General features: G+C 42.2%; 1 protein-coding gene across 3 annotated transcripts in view; it reads left to right on the top strand.

Annotated features, from left to right (window-relative positions):
* The window catches only part of TUB (TUB bipartite transcription factor), a 1,920,898-nt gene that overhangs the window by 1,798,832 nt on the left and 95,353 nt on the right, over positions 1 to 26,713 (top strand). For all 3 annotated transcript variants that reach the window (XM_069623730.1, XM_069623732.1, XM_069623731.1), the window contains 2 exons: positions 9,788 to 9,900; positions 13,987 to 14,101. In XM_069623730.1, coding sequence (XP_069479831.1) covers positions 9,788 to 9,900; positions 13,987 to 14,101 — 228 coding nt within the window. The remainder of the gene's footprint in view (positions 1 to 9,787; positions 9,901 to 13,986; positions 14,102 to 26,713) is intronic.

The following is a 26,713-nucleotide window of genomic DNA, read 5'->3' as shown; positions in this document are numbered from 1 at the left end:
AGGCTAGATGATGCTGTAGAGTCAAACTAACCTGAGTCTCTCTGCACCACTCAATTTGACATATTACATACAGTTAAAACACTCCCATATATTTTATTACAAGACCTATACAAAAGAAATCCAATCTTTCTCCAATTCCCCGTTCTCATTGGTCACATTTTATCTTAACTACCATCTTCAGTTCATGTATATAACAGACCCTCTTTTAGGATTTGTCCATGGTACGTTGTTGCATCATAACATAGTTACACATTTAGATACAAACATAATTTATCACAAGTCCCAGCTGGCCTGAGACCTACCAATCCTAAACGTAATTGCACAATGTTTGAACAAATACTTCAAACAGCATGAGGTGGGGCAGATTAAACAGGTTCTCTTTGAAATGGTAATTACATTCTTACCCTTCCCGTCTTGCTGGTGTCTCTGGAACAACTTAATCTTATTGACTACCAATTCAACACGCATTGCCTCTGGTCACATCCTGAGAAAACAATTGAAACCCATGAAGTATTGGTCACTCTGGCCTTGACGTTCACTCAACCCAAGTTTGTTGTTGGTCAAAAGCAAATGCCCAGATGTCACTGAACAATAAACAATAACAAGCTCCTATCACTTAAAAATATGTCATCTTCCTTCACTATACTGCCCAGCCATAAAAACCCTGTCTGGTTTGTTGGCTGACCATCTACTTAATGTCGCTGTTAATAATTTCCGCTCCTTTCAGCCTTCAACCATGCAAAACAAGTTTTTCCCAGTCGCTCAGAATTCACCTCGCAAAAAACCTGACTACAGAGTTTAACAAATTAATGAAAAAAGCACACTACATGTAGATTTGTAAATTCCCTATTTCTGTATATCAGTGTGCATGCATGTTTAATAACTGCTGTGTCTTCTTCGCAGTGGGGCTTCCATGACAAGTCACCTTCCTCGTAAGCGCATTATGAAACTCCTCGTTGCTCAGCTTCTAGGCACTTTGTAGCAGATCATATCTGGATCGTGTTTATATTTAATTGGCAAATTTGACAATTACCATTCTGCAAATGTGAAATTCAAAAATGTATCAGCTTAAACACAAATTAACACTTAAAGTAACACGTATCCCATTTGCATTAACTACGCAGGATATATATAAAAATTGTAAGATCACGCCAACTTTGCTGCACCCACAGTCACAAATATGGCGCACACATCATGAACCCCTCTTCCTCATTGGGACCTATCTTGACCACCCCAACACTATTTTTATTTTATTTATTTGTATTTGTAAAGCGCACTAACAGCCCTTGGGCATCGAGGTGCTGTTGCAGGACAGTGTGTCTTTGTTGCAGGAAAATGTCATTGCTCTGGGTTACAGTGAGCAGCACAGTATAGTTAGACATAGGTGGTAACAGATAAAGTATAATAATTATACAGTCAGTGCTCATCTCAGAAAGGCAGGCGTTATACAAACAGCCAGGTTTTTATCGCTTTCCAGAAAGCTAGGAGTGATTCAATGCTTCTGAGATGGGGAGGTAGGTAGTTTCAGTGTGTCGCTGCGAAGACTGGGAAACTGGAGCCTCCAGCCCGAACCCTGAGAGACTTGGGAATGGTGATCTGATTGGTATATGCGGTTCTGATGGGTCTGTCTCAGAAGGGTTTGGAGATTCTCTGGGATAGATAGATGGGAGCTGTGTTATGGATGCAATTGTGCATGAGGGTAAGTGTTTTAAAGATGATCCGTTCTTTTATGGGAAGCCAAGGCACTTTCTTCCTGGCTGCTAAGATGTGTTCTCTTTTGGAAATGCCAGTGTTAATAAGAAAATATCAGTAGTTAAGGCTGTCCATTTTCTAATCATCCTGGAACAATCATAGGACAGCATAGGATTGTAACAAAAGAGGTTCTTCCAGACACTTCTTTGAGGGCACAGAATTAGAGGGAAATAGAGGAGGTGGGTTTAAAGGGAAATATTTAAACCATGTAATGAAGAAAACTTAAACATTTTGATTCCATTCTCACTACAACCATGTGTTGAATATTGTCTAACCACCACACAACAATTTTATTTGAGATGTCCAAAGTTTAACATGTTGCCAATTATTTCTGTAATGGGGAATTGGGATGCTCTTGATCGTGAGATGTCAATGTCCTTTTAGTCCCACCAAGATTGAAACAACACAGAATTTCTTTTTGTCCAGTGTACACCATCATTAGAAGAAGAATGTCAATTCCTCTACTATGTTTGGAGTGGTTTTAGGAATTTTAAACCAGTCCTGGTTTTGATTTGAATGCTGCCCAATATGGCTGTTTCTTGGTCCTTGAATGTGAACTACTTGACTAAAATGGTCACTCTTAGGAAAAAGCAGCAATTGCTGCATTAGAATATTAGGTACCAAAACATTGATTTGTTAATTAGTCATGATTGGATGTATGTTTGGTCCTCCTGACACTTGATACATGACAGGGACAACATCATATTGGATCTTGATGTATGTACTAGATCTTATACTGATATCCAGTGGTGTTTCTTTTTTTCCCAGCATAGATTTTGTATCTGATTAACTTTTTTGGAATATTGTTTAGAAATGAGAAGAACGAAATTATGCACTGTGTATTTTTATATTAGATTTGTTTTATTGCATAATGTATTCTATTGATGCCTGACTGCTCTTGGCAGTGGCTTTTATAGTGGGTACTTTCTCTAATAGCTCTAAGTGTGCTGCCACAGAGGAAAGTGCCAAGACAACACCTTGGTAATATTTGTGCACTATTTGAACTTAATATTTGTCAACCAAGAAGCATTCTTTAATTATGAGTTAATTGATGCAACAACCTTGATTCTATGGAGTTGCAAACACTAGTTACTTGAAAATAAAACCTACACATATAGACATTAGCTGTCAGATCTACTTCTTCATAGAAAAACACCATTCACACCTGGGGAAGGGCGCTCAGCTAATCAGGAGAACAGCGAGAAGAACAGCGAGCGAGAATACACATTCTACATCCGCTGTTTCCAGCCATCAGAGGCCCTTCCCTGGGTCACGCCATTTCTTCTTTTTTTACTGTGGAGAGGCAACAGGTGCTTCTGCATGTTGCCTCCCCACTCTCCCACCCCCAAAACAAACCCTATCCCTTCCCATCCCCTCCCTGTCTCCCCACTTACACTTACCTGCTGGACTGGAGCGTTGTGCTCCAGCCGGGTGCACCTCCTGCTCCCAGCTACCACCAGAGAAATAGAAAAGGAACTTTGTCCCTTTTCCCTATGGCGGCAACCATCTTGTTTTGTTTTTCCTCAGTACATTGGCGTTGTGCAATAATCACAGCCAATCTCCCGGGGGAAAAAAAGATACATTCTGTTTGGCTCGATTTCGTCTTCATCTTTCTAATGTCAAATAACTGTGCCAATACATTTGGTAATAATAGTTATATCTATTGTTACAACACTTAGAAACAAAAGAAGAATTTTGGGGTAAATACACTCACTCAAAGTGTTTATATTGTGTTACTATAATTGTACACTTTTTATATTGTGATGCACAGCGTATTATATATCTTACTACTGCTATAAAATTACAATATCTTCAAATGTACATAATGCAATAATTTTGTATCAAATAAATGTTTGATACTTATTGTAACTGTGGTACAAACATATGTTTTGCTGCATACAGACTACAAGAATCCCACTTCATTAAAGAAACCATGTGATGCACACACTTTCCAAAATGACCATCCCATGCCAATGACCATATTGGCAAAGAAAGGGTTGTCATTTCAAACCTGTGCAAATCCAAAACTTCTAGCTTTACAAGTACTTGTTTTCCTTTCCACTGAATCGAGCACTTCTCTCTTTTCTGCCAGACTTATTATTTCGTAGTGCTATTCTTTGACAACGATCAATTCTCCATCCCTTTACTTTACCTCAAATCAACATAATGCAACTGTTAAATAACCATTTTAGAAGCTTAAATAAAAAGTCCTCTTAGAGGCTAATAAAATGTTTTGTTCTACCAGAGCGACACCATAGGCAGTGAAGCAAACTGCTGCACACAGAGCCATCAACAAGTTCCAATGCCAAGGATGAAAAGTGGGTAGATACAATACCATCTTCCGCTATAGGGAAATAGTTGTGGCTCTGGTGGCACTAAATTGCCACCTACGTGCAAAAGCCAAAAATGTGCAATATATGGGCCTCATTACACGGTAGGCGGTAAACCATGGCGCTATCAGCGCCATGGTTCATGCCGGTAATTTACCGGTACCGCCTTGGAGGAAATGGGAATTACCGGCCTATTCCAAGGTTGGGAAGGCGGTAATTCCTCCTTCCTCCATTGCCCTTCCCCATTCCCATTTTTGCCCCATAGGGCATAATGGGAATGGGGAAGGCGCTAATTACGGTACTGCAAATTGCGGTACCGTAATTAGCACCCTGGTCACTTTGCGGGTTGGATTTTTAACGCCTGCAAAAAGCAGGCGTTAAATTCCCCAACCCACAAAGGGACCTCGTAGTAAGGCGGTAAGGATTTACAAGTACCGGTAAAATACCGGTACCGGTAAACCCTTACCGCCTACCGTGTAATGAGGCCCTATGAAATTTGTCGGTCCTTTTAGAAAGTCAAATGTGGCAAACAGCTGGGCACAGATGTATTTTATTTTATTTTGGCATTTACAAAATGCCCAAACGCAGAGGTATCACAGCGTTCATTACATTGCAGAGTTTTGGTTGCATACATATTTTGTTAATCGTACTTATTGAAAAGCCACGTTTTACACATTTTTGGAAAACATCGTATGATTGCTCATTTCTGATGTTCATTGGGAGGGCGTTTCATAGGGTGGGTGTGGTGACCCCAAAGCTACAGCCGCTTGCCCTTTTGTATCTGAAACAGGGAGTGACCAGTGAAATGCTAGCATTTGATCTGAGGGTTCTAGCTCGGTATTTTTGGGTAAGTGAGACATTGAGGTAGGTGGTTGCTACTTTGTAGATACATTTGTGTGTGAGGGAGGGAGTTTTGCACTCAATACGAGGTTTTACTGGCCGCCAGTGTACCTATCTTCTAATGTAGGAGATGTGGTCTATGCACTTGATTCCTACGCCAGCACGCAGCGCTTTGTTCTGGAGAAGCTGCAGTTTAACTAGGTTAGTTGCAGATGCGCCCATAAGAAGCATGTTGCAGTAGTCCAATTTTGAGAGGATTAATGCACATGCTAGTGTGGGGCAGTTAGTTGTCAGAAGTTTTCTGCTTGATGAGATGAGCCGAGAGGTATAGGCCGTAGAGGAGGATAGTGCATTTCTGTGTTTTATCATGGTCAGTTTGACATCAAGATGTACTGCTAGGGTCTTTACATTCTTCAGGAAAGGGATGGAGGTGCCATCTATGCAGATGGAGGAGAAAGATGGTCCTAGGTGTTTTAGGTAGGCGGGGAGCTGACAATAAGAAGCTCGGGTTTCTCATCATTGAAGTATGAAGTGTCTGTGTCCATCCTGTTTTTAATGGTGCTGTACACTAAGTGTATGGTGTTGGAGTCATGAGAAAAGTTGCCTACAATGGGAATAAGTAATTGGGTGTTAACTGCATTGGTGTAGAAGGCACCCAGGGAGTCCAGGAGGTCGAAAAGCAGCTTTGTGTAAGTGTTGTAAAGTGTGGGTGAGAGAGGATCCCAATCAAACAACTAGTGTTGATTGGATGGGGTCAGTGGCTGCTTCCCCTATGAAGATTCTAATTGTCCGGTAGCTAAAGAATGAATGTATCCAGGCAGCAGCCTCAGAAGAGAAATGGAAATGCTGGCTTAGATGTTGGCAGAGTGTGCTGTGGTCGACTAAGTTGAAGGCTGTGGAAAGGTCTAAGAGGAGGAGAATAACGAGATGACCAAAGTTCTTGATGTTGTCTGTTTGATTTTTGAGGTCCAGGAGTGCAGTCTCAGTGCTGTGTTTGGACCTAATTGTCTTTTACCAAGGAGGTGGTTGTGTTCGAGGAAACTCTGCACTTGAAGGTAGGCCATCCTGTCCAGGATTTTGAGGAGAAAGGGCACAGTGGTGATTGGACAGTAGTTGGTGGGAATGGTGGGGTTGAGGGTAGGTGTTTCAGGCGAGGGGTGATCCATGCAGTTTCAATGTTGGGCGGCACTTCATTGGTTAGGAAGGAGGCATTGATAACACACATGATAATAGGGACCAGGGTGGGTGCACAGAGGTTGACTACATAGGCTGGGCAGGGATCTCCTTTGAAATTGGAAAGTTTGAGGATGAGGATAGCTGCAAGCACTTCATCTTGTGAGACAAAGTTAAACTTAAATGGGGGAATGTTTGTAGGGTTGGCCTTGGGTGGCGAGTTTGGGGAGAGGATGGCGGGTGCCTTGGTGGATAGGGTCGCTTTCTTGGTGCTGATTTTAGCTTGCAGGGTGGTGATTTTGTGCTCTAATGCATCTTGGATAGTGGTACACCAAGATTTGTCAGCAAGGGTGGGCGTTGGGGTGGGATGGGGCTTTTAAGCTCTCTCAGGATGGCAAAGAGCTCTTTGGTATTTTAGCCTGCATTATTAATGAGCTAATTGAAGATATTAGCTTTGGTGGTGATGACAGTTGATTTGTATTTAGAGATGGCAGTGGCAAGAGCAGCTTTGGTATCGGAGGAGGGCTTTGTTTGTGGAGGTGTTCTAAGGCTCTTTTCTTCCTGCGCAGGGAGATATGGTGATTGTTAAACCAACGGTTCAGTGACTTACAGAGTTTAGGAGTTTTTGCCCAGCAGGGGGCATGTGTGTCCATGGTGGTGAGGCGACAATTATGGTAGTGGTTAGCGAAGTTGGTAAGATTCAGGTTGAAGCACTGGGGGTCCACTTGCAGAAAAGCTGTATAGGTGGATTTCAGGGACCCATGTGATAGTTTACTAGTGTTCCTGAAAAATATAGATTTTGGCTTGGTAGTCTGGGTGGTGATGGGGGCAGAGGTGGCAGGGTCAAAAAGTGGTCAGACCATGTGATTTCATTTATGGCCATCATGTCCACGGTGACATTGAAAGTGAGCAGCCAGTCTAGTGTCCGGCCTTTGTTCTGGTTGGGGGTGTCAATTAGTTGTGTGAATTTCATGTCTTCCAGAGCAAGGGTGAGGGCTGTTGCTTTGGTGTCAGCTATGTCCTTGAATCCCAGGTTGATATCACCTAAGATGATACATTTGGTTGCAGGTTTAAGCAATGGGGTGACCAGCAGGCGGATATCTAAGTTAGTGTGACTCGAATTGTTATGTTGATGGTGGATAAGGAGTATGATGATGGTGGTCTCAGGGTCAATGGACAATTTAGTTAATAGTATTTTGTAACCCGATGTGTCGGGGATGGGGCAAACTCTAAATTGGAGTGTGGATCTAGTGATGAGAGCCATTCTGCCACCGGAGGCCTTCAGGTGATCAGCCCTAAGGATGCTGTAATTGGGCGGGATAGCCAGGGAGAGGAGTTGGCCTGATGTTTCATGGAGCCATGATTCTGTGATGGCAAGTTGGTGTTCGAGTATGAGATTGTGGATATATATGCGCTCCCAGCGAGCGGACATCCAATACAGCATCTTTGAGGCCATTGAGTTGTTTGAATGCTGGTTGTGACTCTTTTGTGGTGAGGGTGAGGGATGTTTAGCGCGGTGAGGGTGAGGGATGTTTAGCCCAGGCATGGTTGGGATGCACCTTGATGTCCAAGTGGTGGTAGTGGATACAGGCTGTGCGGAATATTTAGTGCAGGAGGGATGAGTGGAAGGGCTTATGTGTCCCCTTTGTCATTTGAGGATGGGGTGGTGTGGTTGTGAGGTTGTTCTGGTTCTGAGTCATGCTAGTCGTGGTTCACCCAGGCGTGGTTGGGATGCACCTTTATTTCCAAGTGGGAGGAATGGATACAGGCTGTGAGACTGTAGGGCTGTTCTACTTCAAAGTCTTGCAATATGGGATACCGCTGTACTTAGGCTGTCATTAGTTGGTGAGGGGTTGATATGCAACTGTTTGCAGGGACAGTGTACAATATAATTGAGCATAATAGAGCTGTGGTGTCTTTGTTAGCCCTTGGGCCAGTAGGATGACAGTTAGAAGAGAAGGTCATCAGGCTAGTGTGGTAGTAGCAGTTGATTGTTGCAGCAATCAGTTGGTCCAGGCATCCATGTAGGCACCTATCAGATAGTGCTACCACATTACTACAGTGAGCAGGCAAGCATATGGCTACAGTCTTTGCAGAAGGTGGTGATGGGCATAGGGGTGTTTGCTAATGGAAGCGTTCGATTTAGGGATGGAGGCGCTAGGGCTTACATCCAGGTCAGTATTGCGTATGCTTGGCTATACAGGTAGAAGTTTCACCCAGTTCGGATAGCTAGTCATGGCAGTGATACTAACATCTGATATTAGGAGATGAGTGGATAAACATTTAGCAATACAGGGGGCTGTAGGAGAACTAACAACAGGTGGGTCATCATACGAATGCAAATATTTTTACATTATATACATAATTAACATCAAGGTGTACAGACAGGCACTTCATGGCATGGGCATGCATAGTATCAGGGCCAAATCAATGCAAAGTGTTTTGCGTAAGTCATTATGGTGGTTAGGCGGGCCTACAGTGACGCCATTGTGTTCACCTGGGGTCATGTTGACAGTCACGTGTGTACTCATGGAGACACCAACTGTATATGTATGCTTTGGGTTGGCTGCATTACCTTTTTAAGCGGGTGTGTCAGGAACCAAGTTAGTGGGTAGGTTGTAGATCGAGAGACATAGCAGGATCGCATTGATGGCTATTGGAGCAGGTGGTGTTGTGCGCATCTTGGTGTGATCCCATCGTCCTGATGGAAGTGAAAATGGGAAAAGTGGCAATCAGGGGATGTAGATGGTGACAGCAGATAAGCGAGTAGCAGCTTAGAAAAGGGTGTGCCGGTAGTTGTGAGAGACTTGAACTGGCGCTGCGGCTGCATGATGGTGGTGCTTGGCAGCATGGTAAGGCTCATACCTATGGGTAGGCAGCAACTTGGGGATCCTGCAGCAATGCATTCGTAATGTGAGGCGATGCAGGTTTGGAAGCTCCGAAGCCATGAGGTGATTTAAGTCTGCCATGTCCAGGCAGACCAGACAGGCAGAGGCCTTTTATGTTTGCCTTCTATGGGGGCCGCATCTCACCATGCCGGTGGTTGCAGGGATGATCATTTCAATGGCTTGCAGTCAATCGGTGATGCTTGCAGCAGCCATAGAGACGGCAAGCCTGCGGGGCAGCCATCTTTCAAGGGAGCTTGCGCTCTGGATTTAAGTTATTGTAAGCAGCATCAGCCTCCTCACGGTGTGAGGGGCTCAGCAAGAATGGGAGGGATGTCAGACCCTTACATGTGGACACTTAGATGTGGAAATTAGTCATCCATATTAAAAAGTGCAGTTGGTTTCAATAAATGCATCTTTCCACCAAGATTGCACTATTGTCTTTTGTCATTAGCACAAGCACAAATATTTTCCTGGTGAAAAAATGCATTAAATGTCAATGTAATGCAAAATTGTACTTGCAACAGTGTAAGGTTTCTGTAACAATGAGTCCCCTGGCATTTTCTTTATCTGTACATATTGAACCAATTATATAAACTCAAGTCTTGTTACAATAATAATGTCATGAAAACAAAATGTTCAGTGTAATTGAATGTGTCAATTTCTTGTACTGAATTTACTGAATCAACATAGAGTAGAGTTGAAATCTAATTGTGCACAGTCTAGTCTTGGCTGCGGTTACTGTGGGAGTGCAATCATTCGTACCATTTGTGGCGAGCGCTAAAATATTATTTGATGTGATTTCAGGTTTTTTTACTAGCTGGAAGGAAACGAAAGAAGAGTAAAACCTCTAATTACCTCATCTCAATAGACCCCACTGACCTTTCGCGAGGTGGAGAGAGTTTTATTGGGAAACTCAGGTAAGATAAAAAGATTAGAACGACGTATAATTAGTTTCCCTTGCATGTGGTGCAAGTCATTGTTTTCATCTAGATTACACCGTAAACATTTCCCAAGATTGCTGTTATTGATCTCATTTACAGCTGGAAAGATTAGAATTTGAATACTAAAAATCTAATTTTCAATGTCTAGCGCTCATTTAACGCGATATGATTATTGTAGATAATTATGTGTGTTTCCCCAAATACATCCTGATAATTGGTTTCCTTTTAAATACGTTTTGATAGATTGTTTGTTGCAATCGGAGATAAATCATCTGTATTAAATATCGTCCCTTAGTTTGTTTATCATGTCTATTACCACAGCTAAAAACAAAGCTAGTGAAATGTCCTCACTAAAAGCGACCATAAGTATAACCCCCCTGCCCAAAAACAGTTGATTGAGGGAAGTACTTGCTCTCAGTGCCCAAAGGAAGCAGCGGCTGCCCGATATGAGGCCATGTCCTCTTGCAGATGAGGATGATCATGGCTGCCTGCAGGTTACTCAAAGCAAAGGGCCTCATTCTGAGTAGGGCGTTAAGGACATCGGTGCCGGTAATCCTTTAGCGCCCTATTCCGAGGTCCATTTGCGGGTCCTGGGAGCAAATAACGGTACCGCAAATTGCACCTTCCCCATTCCCATTGAGCCCTATGGGGACTCAAATGGGAAAGGGAATGGTATTTTCAATGGTGACTTACCGGTACTGCAAAAGTCCGACTAGACCGGTAATTCCCCATTGAATAAGAGTGGACTCGGTACCGTTATTGGAGGCAGCCATGGCGCTATTAGCGCCATGGCTACCTCCAATCTCGGAATGAGGCCCAAAGAGTTTGAGGATGATCATGGCTGCCTGCAGGTCACTCAAAGCAAAGAGTTTGAGGATGATCATGGCTGCCTGCAGGTTACTCAAAGCAAAGAGTTTGAGCCCATGCTTCCCCGTCCATCCACACTACATCAGGGCAGGTGAGAACTGCAGCACAGTTGTGTAGTTCAAAACACACCATCTGGTCAAACACTGCATGTGGTACTAACCTAGCATTTATTCAAATTACAGAACACAAGACATATTACAAAAATTCATACACAATGTGAAATTAATATGTGGAGCAACACACAAGTATATTGTGAGGAACATGGTATGCCAGGAACATATGGGAATGTAGTCCAGTAGGCGTGTGGATTCCCAAGTCTCTAAACAGGTCAACACAATGGTGTTTCTATGAGCCAGAAACACCATTGTGGATATGCATGGGTGGGGAAGCCTCGGCTCAAACTCTTTGCTTTGATTAATGCTATTGTCCCTAATTTGACATGCCCCCCAGATACAAAAAAGAGGGGCACAAACCCATTTTTCAGATGTCTGCAGGTTACTACACCAACCAATGTGGAGTTACCCATTAAGTTGCTTAGTAACAATAAGGAGCCGGGGTGTCCCCTCAAAAATAATCTTATGAAAGGTTGTGTACAAGGGTTAGAGGTGTCAACATCACCCTTGACCACCGTTCATGTGTCTTCAGTGAATAGTGATGAGATAATCTTTGAACAACTGATCTTGGAATGTCTGGAGACAGCTAATGTGGAGCCCTCCCTGAAGTCTTCACCAGAATTACTGGAGAAAAGAGATGAACAAACTCACCAACAGCACCACATTAGTCCCATGCAATGGTCACAAATTAAGGAAAGGTTAATTGGGGAACTGAATTCATGCAAACATTTTACAGATTTCTGCGCTTGGATAGATGTGATGGATAAGATTGGAGTGCTATTCCAGCCAGATAAAATAGATAAATCCTGCCAATGGGATCAGCCTACTGAACTTAGTGAAATAATTCAGAGATCCCAAACAACCCAATGTAATTTGAGTGATTTGGCTCCCATGGGCATAAATCAAAGGAAGGATAGCTCAGATAGCTTGGAAGCAAGACAACACGGCACAACACAGGTTTGAATCCTGATCCCACGCTTAGAAACCACTGGCTGGTATTAAGCGCGTCATAAATGAAGAATAAAATAAAAATTAAATAGATAAATGGAAGGGGCATAAATACTATCATAGAGATAGGGATACTAGGGACAATTCCTGTCAGACCATTCCTGTTAAGGAATATGGTACAACTTCCTGAAGATATGTCCATGTTATTGCGAAAAGCCATATGTAATCCACAAGATAAATCCTCTAACACGTCCATCATATTGAACAGCAAGCACAAACAACTATATCAACCCTACGGGTTGAATCAGGAGAGTCCGCTAAAGCTCCTGCACATCATATCCAACAGGATATCACTAACCCTAATATTGCTTTCCTAGAAGTTTACATATTGGCAAAACGTTTATTCCCCATTCACTGAAGTTTTCGTGAGGAAGACTGTGATGCACCACAGAAATGTTGTTATCACTAAAGTGGGAATACCAACAGGACACGAACCGAGGGATGCCCTGAAGAAGAAGGTGTTGGCGCGTTTACGTCAGAAGACTGGGCCTGGTGTTGTAAGAGCATCAGACTTCAAGATTATTCGAAGGATCAAGATTGATCAGTGGTACACTCAGAAGGGTAGGGATTGTATATTGGTGGGGTGTGGCAAAAGTAATCTGCTGTCCTATCTTTCCACTTGCAATAATCTTTTGAGAGTGTCATTGGGCTTGAGGTTAGTAGTGGACTCAGCTGCCTTATAGTATTGTTGATTCTGGACTTGATTCCAGACTTTCCTATTTCCTTTTCTATATTATTTGTTGTTTGTGTTTGTGTGTTTGTCTTGTTGTGTGTTGCGCTCTGAGGGCTATGGACATGTAGCGCATTGCAAAAATAAAATAAATTAATACAAATTTGACCAGTGAAAAACTCAACATTAGAAACTGAAATTCTGCACACGAAATGGTTGAAATACTCACACACTAACCACTATAACCTTGTCGACAACATATGCATCAGTAAATGCCATTACTGCATCCCTTCTTTCTTCCTGTACCCTTCACTCAACAATATCCACACATTTATTAAATGGGTATTTTTGGTTTCCTCACTTGAGGTGAGATAGCAATTAATCTAGACAGAACACGATATGAAACCTCAAAACCCCAACTTTTTGTCAATTTCAATTTCATATCCTACTGAATTCCTCCTGCCAGTGACTATTATTGATCTCTGACATAACATCACAAAATTACAATTAAGTCGCTAATAGTTTTACCTTTTTGTATTTTTACCTTAATGTTGCTTTGGCTAAAGATTTTATTTTGTAAGTTTGATTTACTAATGCAGCAGAGCATTTTTGCTAGACAGTTTAAACCTTGAATTCTCCTTAAGCACTGTTTAGTTGTGTGTCTTTTTCATGGATGAACATTGCATTATAGTGCCAGGTAACAGCACTGTAGTAGAATCTAGATTACGCATTATACAGGAAATTGAAAAAGAAACAGTTTCCTGTGTTACCTTTGACCCCACCCATGGAGCTTCATCCATTCAGCCAGCCCTCAGGTAAGTCACATTAGGCCATATATAGCAAAAATGATGACATTTCATGAACGTTTCCATAGTTTAGGAACACTGTGGAAAATTATCAATTTCCACTTTGGGGTGAAAATGGGGTGCTTGAGAGGCCCCCAAAAGCACTCTTTTGTGTCATATTTGTAAAATGTGTCTGCTTCAATGAGTGAGACTTTTTGGATGCACTAAGACGTCGTAAGGAATTGGTGTGCACAAAAAACAGTTGAGACGATTGGATCAATCAGGTATGGGATACTCAATTTTACATTTTTCAAAATGTAAAATATGTCAGTTGTGCTATTTAATTTTACATTAAAGAAATTCAGTTTTTCGTTTTTTTGTCCTACAATATCTTTTTTATTTATTATTGATTTAGCTGATTTACATCAACTTTACAATAATTTTGGAATCTGTGTCCATGGCAGTTTGGCAATTGTTGCCTGCTATCCCGTGTATGGAATTAAGCTTTGGGATAAATGTAAAATGTGCATTATGTCGTCAGCCCCATCAACTGATATAGTAGATGAGCATTTACATTTAGTTTGGGTCACAGTAATATTAAGTCTATTCTCTTCTGCAGATCAAATCTCATGGGGACCAAGTTTACAGTTTATGACAGTGGAGTGAATCCAATGAAAACCACATCAAGTTTAGAGACCAGCAGTTTGCGTCAGGAACTGGCTGCCATCTGCTACGTAAGTAACACCTGGCGCTGGGAGAGACAGCAAAAATTAAACACTATTACACTGACAATCCGTCAATGAATCTCTCGTGTCTTTAAAGAAGAGGATGTGAAAAAGTGTCCCATTGAATTTTGGAATTTTAATAATGTTTATTAAAGCATGTTTTTTTTTTAAATCTATTGGTGCACTGCAATAAAGTAGAGATGTTCTGGCGTTCTCAACCCCATGCAGTGTCAGGGTTTAGAAAGCAGTTAAAGAAAGGATCTATTCCATATTGCTTTAAATTGTATAACTAACTGATTAGAATTTTGAAAATGTAGGCATGTGGGAGTCAACTGACAAGCCAAAAAAGCAGAGTGTATTTTGGGGCGTTACAGATGATGGCAATCAGTTTGTGTGATAATGAGACCGATGTAGACTTGGTCTAGAATGTCGGAGGTGATGGACTCATGTCAGTTATGTGGGACCAACCTCTATCAGGGCTCAGCATGGAGCCAGCAACTTAACCAACATCATCGTGAATAAAACAGGGTATTTTGCTTTTCCACACTGAAATACATGTAGGGTCAAATTAGTGCCAAGAACAGTCTGGAGGAGAGAGATAGGAGACTGGCATGAGATAGATTGGAGGTTTGGTGAAGGAAACATACAAGTTGGAGGTGAAGTCGAGCAAGAATATGAACGGTTGTGCACAGATGCTTGGACTAGAAGTTTCTGAGAAAATACCAATTGATCCACCAGTGAACGGCTCACACACTTTCACCTACTGCAATGTTGCCAAATAGAAGAAGAACATTGGTACTAATTGGACTTAAACCCAGGGTGTTTCTAATGCTTCCCATAACTCAATAAGAGATTTTCAGAAATATGTTTCCTGTTTTGCATAATTCAGATGGTGGACTGAAAAATAATGTAATACGTGGCAACAAACAAATGCTGCATGCAGGCATTTTAAGATACGTCTTTCCATCTTCCGGGGTGACTCAGACCAATATCTACATCAATTACATATTGGGCCTCATTACACGGATGGCGGTAAGGATTTACCGGTACCGGTAAAATACTGGTACCAGTAAATCCTTACCACCTTACTACGAGGTCCCTTTGCGGTTTGGGGGATTTAACGCCTGCTTTTTGCAGGCGTTAAAAAACCAAACCGCAAAGGGACCCAGGGAGCTAATTACGGTACCGCAATCTGCGGTACCGTAATTAGCGCCTTCCCCATTCCCATTGAGCCCTATGGGGCAAAAATGGGAATGGGGAAGGGCAATGGTGGAAGGGGGAATTACCGCCCCGCCAACCTTGGAATGGGGCGGTAATTCCCCTTTCCGCCAAGGCGGTGCCAGTATTTTACCGGCATGAACCATGGCGCTAATAGCGCCATGGTTCTCCGCCATCCGTGTAATGAGGCCCATTGTCATGAGTTGCAGTGAGAAAACCACATAGAAAAAGATTTCCGTGCCAACTTAAATTCCCACAAAGTTTATGACTACTGAACTCCTACTAATCAGTAAGGCTTGGTGAACATGCCCAAAAGTATCTGGTCAATATGCATGAGTCTCCAATCAAAAATGTCAGTGGCCTTTCAATATCTAGCTTCTTACCATTAGGGTGTAAATTAGACCCATAGTCCCCAAAAGCATCTCTATGACATCCATTATACCACATGGCTTTTCTCTTTCCCAAGAACACCAAAAAGGCTTTACGCTTGTCACATGGGCATAGCAGTACATGCAAATAACTGGATGCAGGATTCTTTGGGTCCAGAACACACAATTATCTATCGCCAAGTCCTCTCAGATGTCCAGGCCTGAGTCTCTTTCCTGAAGCTCCACTCTGAGGCGAAGCTATGTTGTCCCCAGCAGTTGTTGGTACAACTCAAGTTCCTCCAGAGGTTTGACCCAGAAGTTCAAAATGCCACTCTGTAATCACTATTGTTTTGACAAAGTAAAATCCTTGAGGGTACATTACTTCGACAAAACTACTTCCTGGGGAAGTAAATAGATATATGTGTTAAGGAGTAGGGGCCATTAATAGGGTGGCATGGTTAGATACTGGGTTGGGAGGGGGATACGAGGGATGGGGGCCCCTCCATTTAACAAAAAAATAAAGTACTTTTGTTTAAGTAAATTAACACAAAGTGTTTATTTCGGCAAAACAATGTAGAGTCATCCTCAGGCCCCCTCTCCACTTTCAGGGTGGTGCCTCTGAACCTCTTATCTTCCTCTCTGCTACTGCTCTGTTACCTTTGTCTGGTTAGTATTCCTCCTCCTGACTTCTCAACCTTCTTTGGACCAGACAGCCCTTCTAATTTCTTCCTACCTGCTATCTTCACCACCACCTCCTCCAGCTCCTAACTTCTTCCTTGGTTTTCACTAACTCCTCCTCCTGATGTTATCACCTTCTTCTGATACTTTCCACCTCCCGTTGATATAACTACCTCTTCCAGGTCTTCGCCTACTCCTCCTCTTGAGGTTGCCAGACTGTTATCACCAATATGATTACCCATTTCTAATATGTTAACACATCCTCTATACCCTCACCACCTCATCCCATTATGAGCCCTGCTTCCCATGTTCTCTTCATCCCCTTCTGATGTATCCCCGTCCTCAACAGACTGCCCACTTCTTACAGTTATGACCATCCACCCAGATCCTACCCACAGCCTGATGTTACAACCTCCTCTAGACTCTTAAAACGTCTACCTTGCTCCTTCTCCCCCTCTTGTCTCCAACAGTTTATACCGCCCTCCAACCACCGTCTATACGCTACTGAAACAATCCATCCTTATTAACTGGGGCTGGCTGCATTTATACTGGGTACCCCTCCTACTAGGTGACATGTTCAATGAGGGTCTCCAGCTTTGAGTGTAATTGAGAGAGGACTGGGATTGGTAATATTCATTGAGCTCACATGGGGCTGCTTTGTGCTCAGTGAGTTGTACCAAGCTTATATATCTGGGCCGTACACATTCTTGTATTTGATATTCTCCCTTGTCACCCTCCCTGAAGTTACCTGCATTGAGTTGAGCTGTTGTGTTTTCAGTGTGTGGCTTACTGACGTAAATTCTTGCAGTGAGCTTTTAGAATTATTTAAAGTACCTGTAGCATTGAGCAAGTGGGGAGAATGAGATCTTGGTTTTCATAGGTGAGATTGTCTGATCAGGAAACAATAAGGTTGTCACTTGCTCTCCATGTCAAAACTGACGTGGAGAGCAAGTGACAACTTTATTGTCAGTTTCCCTATGTTTGGGGCGCTGTGAGATTGAAACATTGTGTTTGTGGAGCGTCTGTGTTTTTTCAGTGGGTCCCACGGATCTGTACACACAATTCCTTCCGAGTATCAGGTAACAGTAGCAATATTCACTCTAACTTAGTCTGGATGGTCTGGCCAGAGGTTAGGAATTATTCCAAACCTTCCAACCATCACCTCTTCTGTTTTCCCTAGTTTATTACACAGGGGTGACTTCAAACCTTTCCAGTTGTATCTAGGGAAAGGTTTAAAATGTGTATGGTATGTAGACCCACCCAGATTTCACGTGGTTTGAGTATCCCTGAATGTGTTTGCCCAGCACTTCCTCGGTTCACTTTCTAATCAAGCCCACTATGCCTTTTTAATCTAAGATCACATCTGTTCAGCAGAGGTTCTGCCTTGTCGGATATGTGACAAACCAATGAGATACATGGAACACAGAGAATGTCTTCATATGCTTACAACTCTCTCTAGCACACTCTACAGGCAGTGTTTGATTAAGCAGAGGAGGAGGGAATGGAACATCATTGCCTGGGCATGATCAAATTATGGAAAACAATGCGCACGCCTGTTATCTTTGTTCAAAACCTTAACAATCCACTACTATGTGCAGATCTTGTGTCTTACCTAAATCTCACCAGTTGCCCTTTTTTTGTCTTGAAACATACTCAGGATTCAGTTGAAAATGCACACCCAAATTCCTTGTCACCCTCCCTGAAGTTACCTGCATGGAGTTGAGCTGTTGTGTTTTCAGTGTGTGCCTTACTAACGTAAATTCTTGCTGTGAGCTTTTAGAATTTAAAGTACCTGTAGCATTGAGCAAGTGGGGAGAATGAGATCTTGGTTCTCATAGGTGAGATTGTCTGATCAGGAAACAATAAGGTTGTCACTTGCTCTCCATGTCAAAACTGACGTGGAGAGCAAGTGACAACTTTATTGTCAGTTTCCCTATATTTGGGGCGCTGTGAGATTGAAACATTGGGCCTCATTACGACCCAGGCGGTAAGTTACCGCCTGGGTCGTACCTTTACCACCATGGCGTAAACGTAGTTCGCCATTCCGAGGTTGGCGGGGCGGTAAGTCCCCAATCCCCATTTACCCTTCCCCATTCCCATTTTTGCCCCATAGGGCATAATGGGAGTGGGGAAGGCGTTAATTACGCCACCGTAAATTGCGGTGGCGTAATTAACAACAAGGTCCCTTAGCGCCATGGATTTTAACACCTGCTAGAAGCAGGTGTTAAATCCTCCATGGCGCTAAGGGACCTCGGAATCAGGCGGTAAGGGTCGGCGCTGTTTACGCTGCCGTAAACCCCTTACCGCCTGGGTCATAATGAGGCCCATTGTGTTTGTGGAGTGTCTGTGTTTTTTCAGTGGGTCCCACGGATCTGTACACACAATTCCTTCCGAGTATCAGGTAACAGTAGCAATATGCACTCTAACTTAGTCCACCATACAGAATCAGATTCCCTTAAAGGTGGAACCTTCCATTTCATCATTGACGGTTTAGTCCTGACTAGGCCAAGTTATAGACTCTCTCCACTGAGTAAGGTGAGGGGCTGGCTGGTCTGTGGGCAATTTTGACTGTATTCTTCCAGGTACAGTGGGCCAGGGCAAGGTGACCCAAAGATTCCCCCATACCACTTTGAGCCCAACATTCAGTGGCTTGCGGTAAGACATAGACCCCTAAAACATCTTTCTTGCAGCACCAGAATCAGCCATGCTATTTCGTCACAATGCTTTTTTTCTAATTCAAGCGCAAGAGTGAAACAAATAGAATAAGAAGTTTAGCGTAATGCAGGATCCTGCCAGGCTGCAGTAGAGGAGAGGGCCATGTAATATAGCCCTGTGGGGGATATCAGCCAGCAGTCCTGCCTATTAAGTCTCTAATTTATTATGAGGCTGGAACATGTATGGGGATGCTTGTGGTCTTGTGCAGGAGGGAGGTGACCTAGCAATTCTGGCTGGACTGCCCTTTACGCATTCCCCTTCTGTAATGGCTTGGCAGGCTGAAGAACGATGGTCTGGAGGATTGTCCAGAGCAATGCCAGAGGTTAGGAATTATTCCAAACCTTCCAACCATCACCTCTTCTGTTTTCCCTGGTTTATTACACAGGGGTGACTTCAAACCTTTCCAGTTGTATCTAGGGAAAGGTTTAAAATGTGTATGGTATGTAGACCCAACCAGATTTCGCGTGGTTTAAGTATCCCTGAATGTGTTTGCCGAGCACTTCCTCGGTTCACTTTCTAATCGAGCCCACTATGCCTTTTTAATCTAAAATAAGATCTGTTCAGCAGAGGTTCTGCCTTGTCAGATATGTGACAAACCAATGAGATACATGGAACACAGAGAATGTCTTCATATGCTTACAGCTCTCTCTAGCACACTCTACAGGCAGTGTTGGATTAAGCATAGGAGGAGGGAATGGAACATCATTGCCTGGGCATGATCAAATTATGGAAAACAATGTGAACACCTGTTATCTTTGTTCAAAACCTCAACAATCCACTACTATGTGCAGATCTTGTGTCATACCTAAATCTCACCAGTTGCCCCTTTTTTGTCTTGAAACATACTCAGGATTCAGTTGAAAATGCACACTCAAATTAAACAGGAGCGCAAACATTACTGCAGTGCTGAAACATATAATAAAGAAGCAGAGAGAATGATCCCTGGAGGATTGCATCATATCGTATAAGCCACTGAGAAGAAAAAGCCATGTAGACAAAATGGTTCAGGTTAAAACATGTAGGTTTTGATAGGTTTGCGAAGTAGAAGATGATCTTCTATAATGCGTAGGTGATGTAGAAGATTGTTCCAAAGTTTGGCTGCAGTAAGAGTGTCAGATCTTTAATAACCTCTATTCTTTGAAAGCGGGCAATGGATATAGTGTGCTTGGATGGTGTTCTCTCTAGGTGGTGTAGATGGTGCCATTTTAAGTTTTTTTTAGATACAGGGGGGCTCAGCATGACAAAGCGCTATGTGCTATAGTAAGGAGCTTAAAGGAGATTGTAGCTTTAATTGGAAGCCTGTAAAGAGACTTCAGGCCTGGTGATATATGGCCATGTCTTGAAAGGTTCTTGATGATGTGATCTGTGTAAATTCTGTAGTAATTAGAGTAGGTGGATAATAGATCCAATAGCGCCTGCGTAGATGAAATTGCTGTAGTCCAGCCTAGCTCCCACTATTGCTCTAACTGTAGTGGCAGAATGCATCTCTGATGGTAGGGGTTTGATTTGTCGAAATATCATCAGCTTGAATTTCATAGAACACCACCTGTTACTTATTTGGGAGTACATAGAGATGTCTGAGTAAAGCCAGCATCCAAGGCTTTTTAACAGCTCTTGATTGAATGATAGTATGTCCATATAAGATGAATTCAGGATATAACTGTTCAGAGTTTGAGTTGGTGCTGGGGGGAGCTGACTAGTAGGATTTCCGTGTTTTATTTGTTTAGCCCTAGCAAAATACTTAACATATATAATTCTATTTTTTGATATACTGTTTGGATTTTGTTTTGTATGGTGGTAGGGACACCTTTGAGTTTGAATACAACCTGTCTGCTGTCTGCCTAGTTTTGGGATTCAACACTGAGATCCAGTAAGATGTTGTTTAGTGGTTTAACTTAAAGCTTGAATAGTAAAGGTGAAATACACGCACCCTAAGATACCCCAAACTCTACTTTAACTGGTTCATAGGCTAAAGGCCGTAGTTTCACACTCGAAATTCTATTTTTGGAAAGGAATCGACCCATGCAGTGGCTCTCTCTGATGCTTGAGCTAAATCCTGAAAGCCTGGCAGGGATGGCATGGTCTACAGTGTTGAATGCTGCTGAAATATCCAACAGCATCAAAAGGCTTGAGGGACCTTGGAAGGATGTGATAAGGAAATAGAAATTGAATGAAGCAGAAACACAGTGTATAAATCAGTGCAGGTGATATTACTGAATGCTTTAAAAAAAAAAAAAGCGTATTAGTGACATTTATGAAAGAATGTCCACAGCTGTGAAACTCAGCCAAATCCTAGGGCTTCATTGTTGACAGTAACCTTTCCTTCGAAAAGGAAATAGCCAAAAAGGGGCAAACCGCTTGACTACAGATTTCCAATCTCTGCAAAATGTAACCCTTAATCCCCTCGCTTGATTCCCACATGGTGGTCTAAGTCCTCATGATCTCAAACATTGATGGGGGAATTTTATTTATTTATTGGTCATTTGTAATGTGCCTATACACAAGTGCTTTATTACTGGAGGTCTAGCCATGCACCTGGCCTCCCTCAAGGCAGCTTACCCTCTAAAGCCCACCTCAAAACAGGTGCCCACAGATGCAGCCATATCTCTCCTACACTGTGGGCATTCCCCTGGATTCCCCAACAACAACATCTACAAAACTGCATGTTTCACCTATAAATTAGTTCCAAATGGAAGCTAAACTCCTTCCTTCTGGTGGCTCTCGTGTCTCACATAGCAACACTATGAAAAGGTTGGTGTCTAAGCTAGCCTCAAAGAGAATGAATGCAGCCTCAAGAGAAGACTCAAAATCATTCCCTCTCCTGCCTCACCCCGTCCTTCTGAAATTCAATCCCTGCAGAGGCCTGAAAGGCCCCCCACCCATCATGTGATCTTAAGAGAGAAACCCATTGGTTCTCTGAATACTTTTGAAGAAGAAATGTGCAAACTACTAAACACGATAGACTCCGATAAGGAGGAGTTAATTACCAACCCAAATAGAACAACAATGAAACTGTATGACTCAGATTGGAGAGTGACAATTAACCAGCTGGGACAATATCCTATGTTCATTAAACACTCTAAAATTGTAAGACAGAAGATAATTCTATCAAAATGCATTTATAGATTCCCATGCAACAGATTTCATAATGTGACATTGGGTTTATATTTAATTTGCCACCAACGTCGGAATGTGAAGGGCCGTAACTAAGTCTAGCAAGAGAAGCTAGGACCTGTAGACTTTGTAAACAAAGAGATGACCTTGCAATTCTTAGACATCTGGTTTTACACTGTAGGTAAACTAGGAGTATTAGAAAACTTCATTTTGAAACGTATGTATATTATAATTGTGTACATGCAGGCGAATCTCTATGGTCTCGTCTAATGGAAGGGTGTTGCTTGGCTACTAGCACTCTAGATGTTTTAATTCAACCTTTTGAGTAATATTCTGGATTTATCTGCAATGATATGTAATGTTTACGGTAGTTGGCACATGCAGTTTATAATGGTAAGGCTAATGATTAAATGGAGAAATGTCCTTATTAAGATACAAAATGTTGAATGACGAAGCAGGTGATATGTAACACCTTTGAATTTCTTTTTATGTAGCTTATGATTTTTAATGTTTGTATTTTAGATGTAATGTATTGTGTAAGATTTAAATGGATAAACCAAATAAAAATACATTTAAAAAAACGACCATCCTCCAGTTCCGCTTAACACTAAAAATGTGGCTCTTTCGACAATAACAGGTGGACAAATTCATTAACATCCTGCCCTCCCAACACCAACAGTACTGCTTTCCTGTATAAAATGTCAAGCACACTGCTGGCACCATCCTACTGTAAAGCGCTCTGCTGCTATTGAGCTAGTTGTGTGCTATACACAATAAAATGAAATAAATAATGGCAGATCACAGTCTGGGTAATAGCATGGCCTTTGTCTAACATGGCAAGGAGGTGTTCAAGCTTTTAGCTAGGCACGGTGTAGATTGTCACTAAATAATCATTATTTCTGGCATATTGGCACTAATTAAAATAGGCTACCTAGAATGTTTATTTCTTCCCGAGCTTCGTGAACACCACTTAATCTTTGGCTTTAAATGAAACTTATTTCTTTACCACCCTGTGCCATCTCATCCTCTCAGGGTTCTGTGGGGTAACGTTCTATGCATGCAGCCCCAAACAAAACTCTAAATAGATGAATATTGTGACAAAAACATAGAGACGGGTATAATCCTTGACATGGTAATACGCTGGGAGATCAGCATCGTCCATTGCAATGTGACCAAATGAACCATGTATGCATCTGTGCATGACCACCCAAGAGGTAAGTGTCCATCATTCATCAAATGTAAGTGTGGATAGAAAGGATGTACAGTTTAGGGACCACGAAGCTATGGTAGAGAAGTGCACCAGGTGCATGTGGTTGCTAGGCTCTGCACACTAGTCCGTGGACGATTATCAAGCATAGGTTTGTAGTTTGATTTAGCACAGTATGCAACGGACAGTGACAGTGAGGCTGCCCTTTGGAACAACAACATACTTAACAGCTTGTTTGGTTTAAAAGGAAACATACGTGCTGGAACGTTCATACGCTGGGTTGTGGCATCGACCTCGGTCCTGGGCCCAGCCACTCTCCACTTGCACTGCCTCCCTGGCAACCCCTGCACTGCGGGACTGTCTCTGTATCCCTTCAGCCCCCCCTTCCCAGCACTTGTCTGCACTTACCTTGCACTTGCTACCAGCTGGCCCTATTTATTTATTTATCTATTTATTTCTATTCTACTTACCTTGTACTGCACTTTTCCCTTCCCCCTACCCCTGCACTTGCGCGGTCTGAATGACACCTGGCCTAGTAGGATCGTTGTCTGTCCTCCCCGTGTTTCCCCCCTCCCTGCCTCGTCGCCCCTTGAAACACTTCTGTATAGGCGCGTTACAAATGCCATATCATATCATATCATATCTCTCTCCAAAGTGAGTAACCATTTGTGGCCAATGTTAGTGGCAACTAGGACGATTGATGATGAGCCCAAACAACCAATTTCTGTTTTCACAAAGCATTCCCTTGGGAATGAGGTTACTTCCTATAGCTTAGGCAGTTGTAGTCACTCCAGCCTCCACCGACCTTTCTTTCTTTGATCTCTTTCCTTTCCATATCTAGGATAGAATAGCATAACAATGCACAGATCTGCTTACATTTGTAATTCAATAACTCTGAAATAACTGCCACCCAGAGAGCAAGCAGGAGTAACCATGATAGTAATGCTGGTCGGTAAATTGAAAGACAAACGTTAAAGGGTCGTCATCCTATAGGTATTTTTAATATATTTGTCCATTTATTATTGGAGTTTTTTTTTTTTTTAAATGACATGCTACGACTCATGTGAGTTTGAATCTGAAGAGACATCGCTCTAAAATGATCTATGCACAGGTTTTCAGGCAGGGGTGTATACCCACTCCCTGCAAGTTTAACCCCATCATCTCACATCTGGGTGACTATTTGAAGGGCTTTTCAATGGCATCTCCCCACCTGGGCAATATACGCGTCCCCTGGCTGGTTTATGATGGTGATGTGTTAATCCCAGATCATACCCAGACTGGCCTGCAGAGACTTTTGGGGGAATTAACTGATTATGCAGATCTGAATAATCTTAGAGTAAAAAAGACAAAACTAAGATCATGAGACTTCCTAACACCAGGAACAAATATTGAGGTAACTAACGGCTTCATGCATTTGGGTCTTCCAATCTTTAGTAAATGTAATAAATCAGCACTTGGGGGCAAACCGAGAGCAAAAGTGAAAAGCACTATACACAAAATGAAAAAAAATCAACTTTAAGCATGGGATATTTTCAATCATACCGGTAATCAAATAAAAAGTAATACCAAAGTTGATCTACAGCCTGGAAAATTGACTGGCATGCAATTTGGATAGCCTAATATAGGGCAAGTGATATTATGGTACGATGTTAGATTATTGTCTCTCAGCAGTCGTATTGTATGGAACTCCCTGTTGCTATGTTGCTATGGAGGAAACTTCTTTTGCCAACATCCGACTCGCTCTTTTTTTGATATGCATGAGCTTCATAGTCAGAAGGGTAGTGGTTATTTAGAACAGCGGGGCCTAAAGTGCGATAAAGGCCTAAACTGTAATCGAGACGACCTTGTTATCACTCCAGGCAAGGTAACATTTTGACTACGGGAGCAGGACTGGCTCATTACTTGCTCGCCTGTAATCAAGTTTAAATTCTATAAAGCACTAGGGAATGAGGCCAAAAAAAGAGGCAAGCTGCCACCTTATTTAGATAAAATTCTGAATTCAAAGTTAAGATCACACTTTATGAGGCTAAGGCTAAATCTGATGGTAACAAGAGAAATACTGCACATGAGAAGGAAACTGAATAGCTCAGCTCAGTATGCAGATTCTGTAACTTAGAAACTTCAAAAGAAACTCCAAGACACCTGCTTTTGGATTGCCCTATACTTGTGAAACATTGCATAAATCTTCTTAGAAAGAACGAGGATAGCACAGAGGCACCGCGCTGGTCTTGGAAGCGACCTGTATCGAATGTCTGTTTGGAAGTACAAAAGGATGTCTTCGTTTGTGAATGTTGTGTAACAGGGTAGCACTTTATAGAAGTAATAAATGACCTTTCTTTAGATGTAGATACGAGATTGATTGGGTACTTCATGTGCTTCAAAACTAGCCGGAAGTTATCTAGAGGCCATGAGCAATGTTTTGCACTGTGCGTACTTGTGTATGCCCGTACATATGTGCTTAGTACATTTTTGTAGAGACACAGGTGCTGATTCATGGAATTTGTGCACCATTCGGCCAGCGAATCCCCATTTATTAAACAGGGATTTGCGGGCAGAATGGTGCACAAATCCCCGTTTTTCGGCACACAAATTCCATGAATCAGCCCCACAGTGTATTATTCTTTGTATAATTATTGTCATTTCGTGAAAGGTTTAACTTGTAACCAATGCCCAAACATATATGTTATAAAATGCCGTGCTATTTTGCTATTTTTCTACCTCTTCTTACAGATATAGTGATAAACGGTGCCCTAATGCACAAGAAGGTCAATGTACACTTTTGTGCCGTCAAATAATGGTACAATAGTAGTCTAAGGTGCTACTATATAGCATTGGTGGCTAGCATGGCGCGCATGTTTCCAAGCAATGAATGACCTAGGGTAAAGATATAGCAGGGGATCAGAGCATATGTAGTGTTTTCAAGTTGCGCTTTTTTCAGGACACAATTTCGCTAAACTATGAAACAAAATCTATGCATTTTACAATTCGTTCTTATGGGTAACATATGCAAACATCCAATAATGTCAGATAACCAACAGTACATCGGAATATGTTCATGATGCCAATAACACATATCAGCACTGCAGCAGCAAAATGCTTCAATGATGCATGTGCCCATACTACATGATATCATTGTGCAATGGTAAGAAAACCTGTTAATGCTGGCTCTGCCAATATATGACAGTGTTCTGTAAGAGCACACTTATTTTGGCTGTGCTTAATAATGGCAACATTGCCACTATTATAGGACATGTCCATACTGGTTCTGCCAAGATATGGCAGAATTTCTCTGCTACACGTCTTGCAGCAAGTGCACAAATG

Source organism: Ambystoma mexicanum, chromosome 11 (assembly GCF_040938575.1).
Source record: "Ambystoma mexicanum isolate Mex_15411 chromosome 11, UKY_AmexF1_1, whole genome shotgun sequence".
NCBI lineage: Eukaryota > Metazoa > Chordata > Amphibia > Caudata > Ambystomatidae > Ambystoma > Ambystoma mexicanum.
The sequence above is the reverse complement of the archived record's forward strand: the minus strand, read 5'-3'. Positions and strand labels throughout refer to the sequence as shown.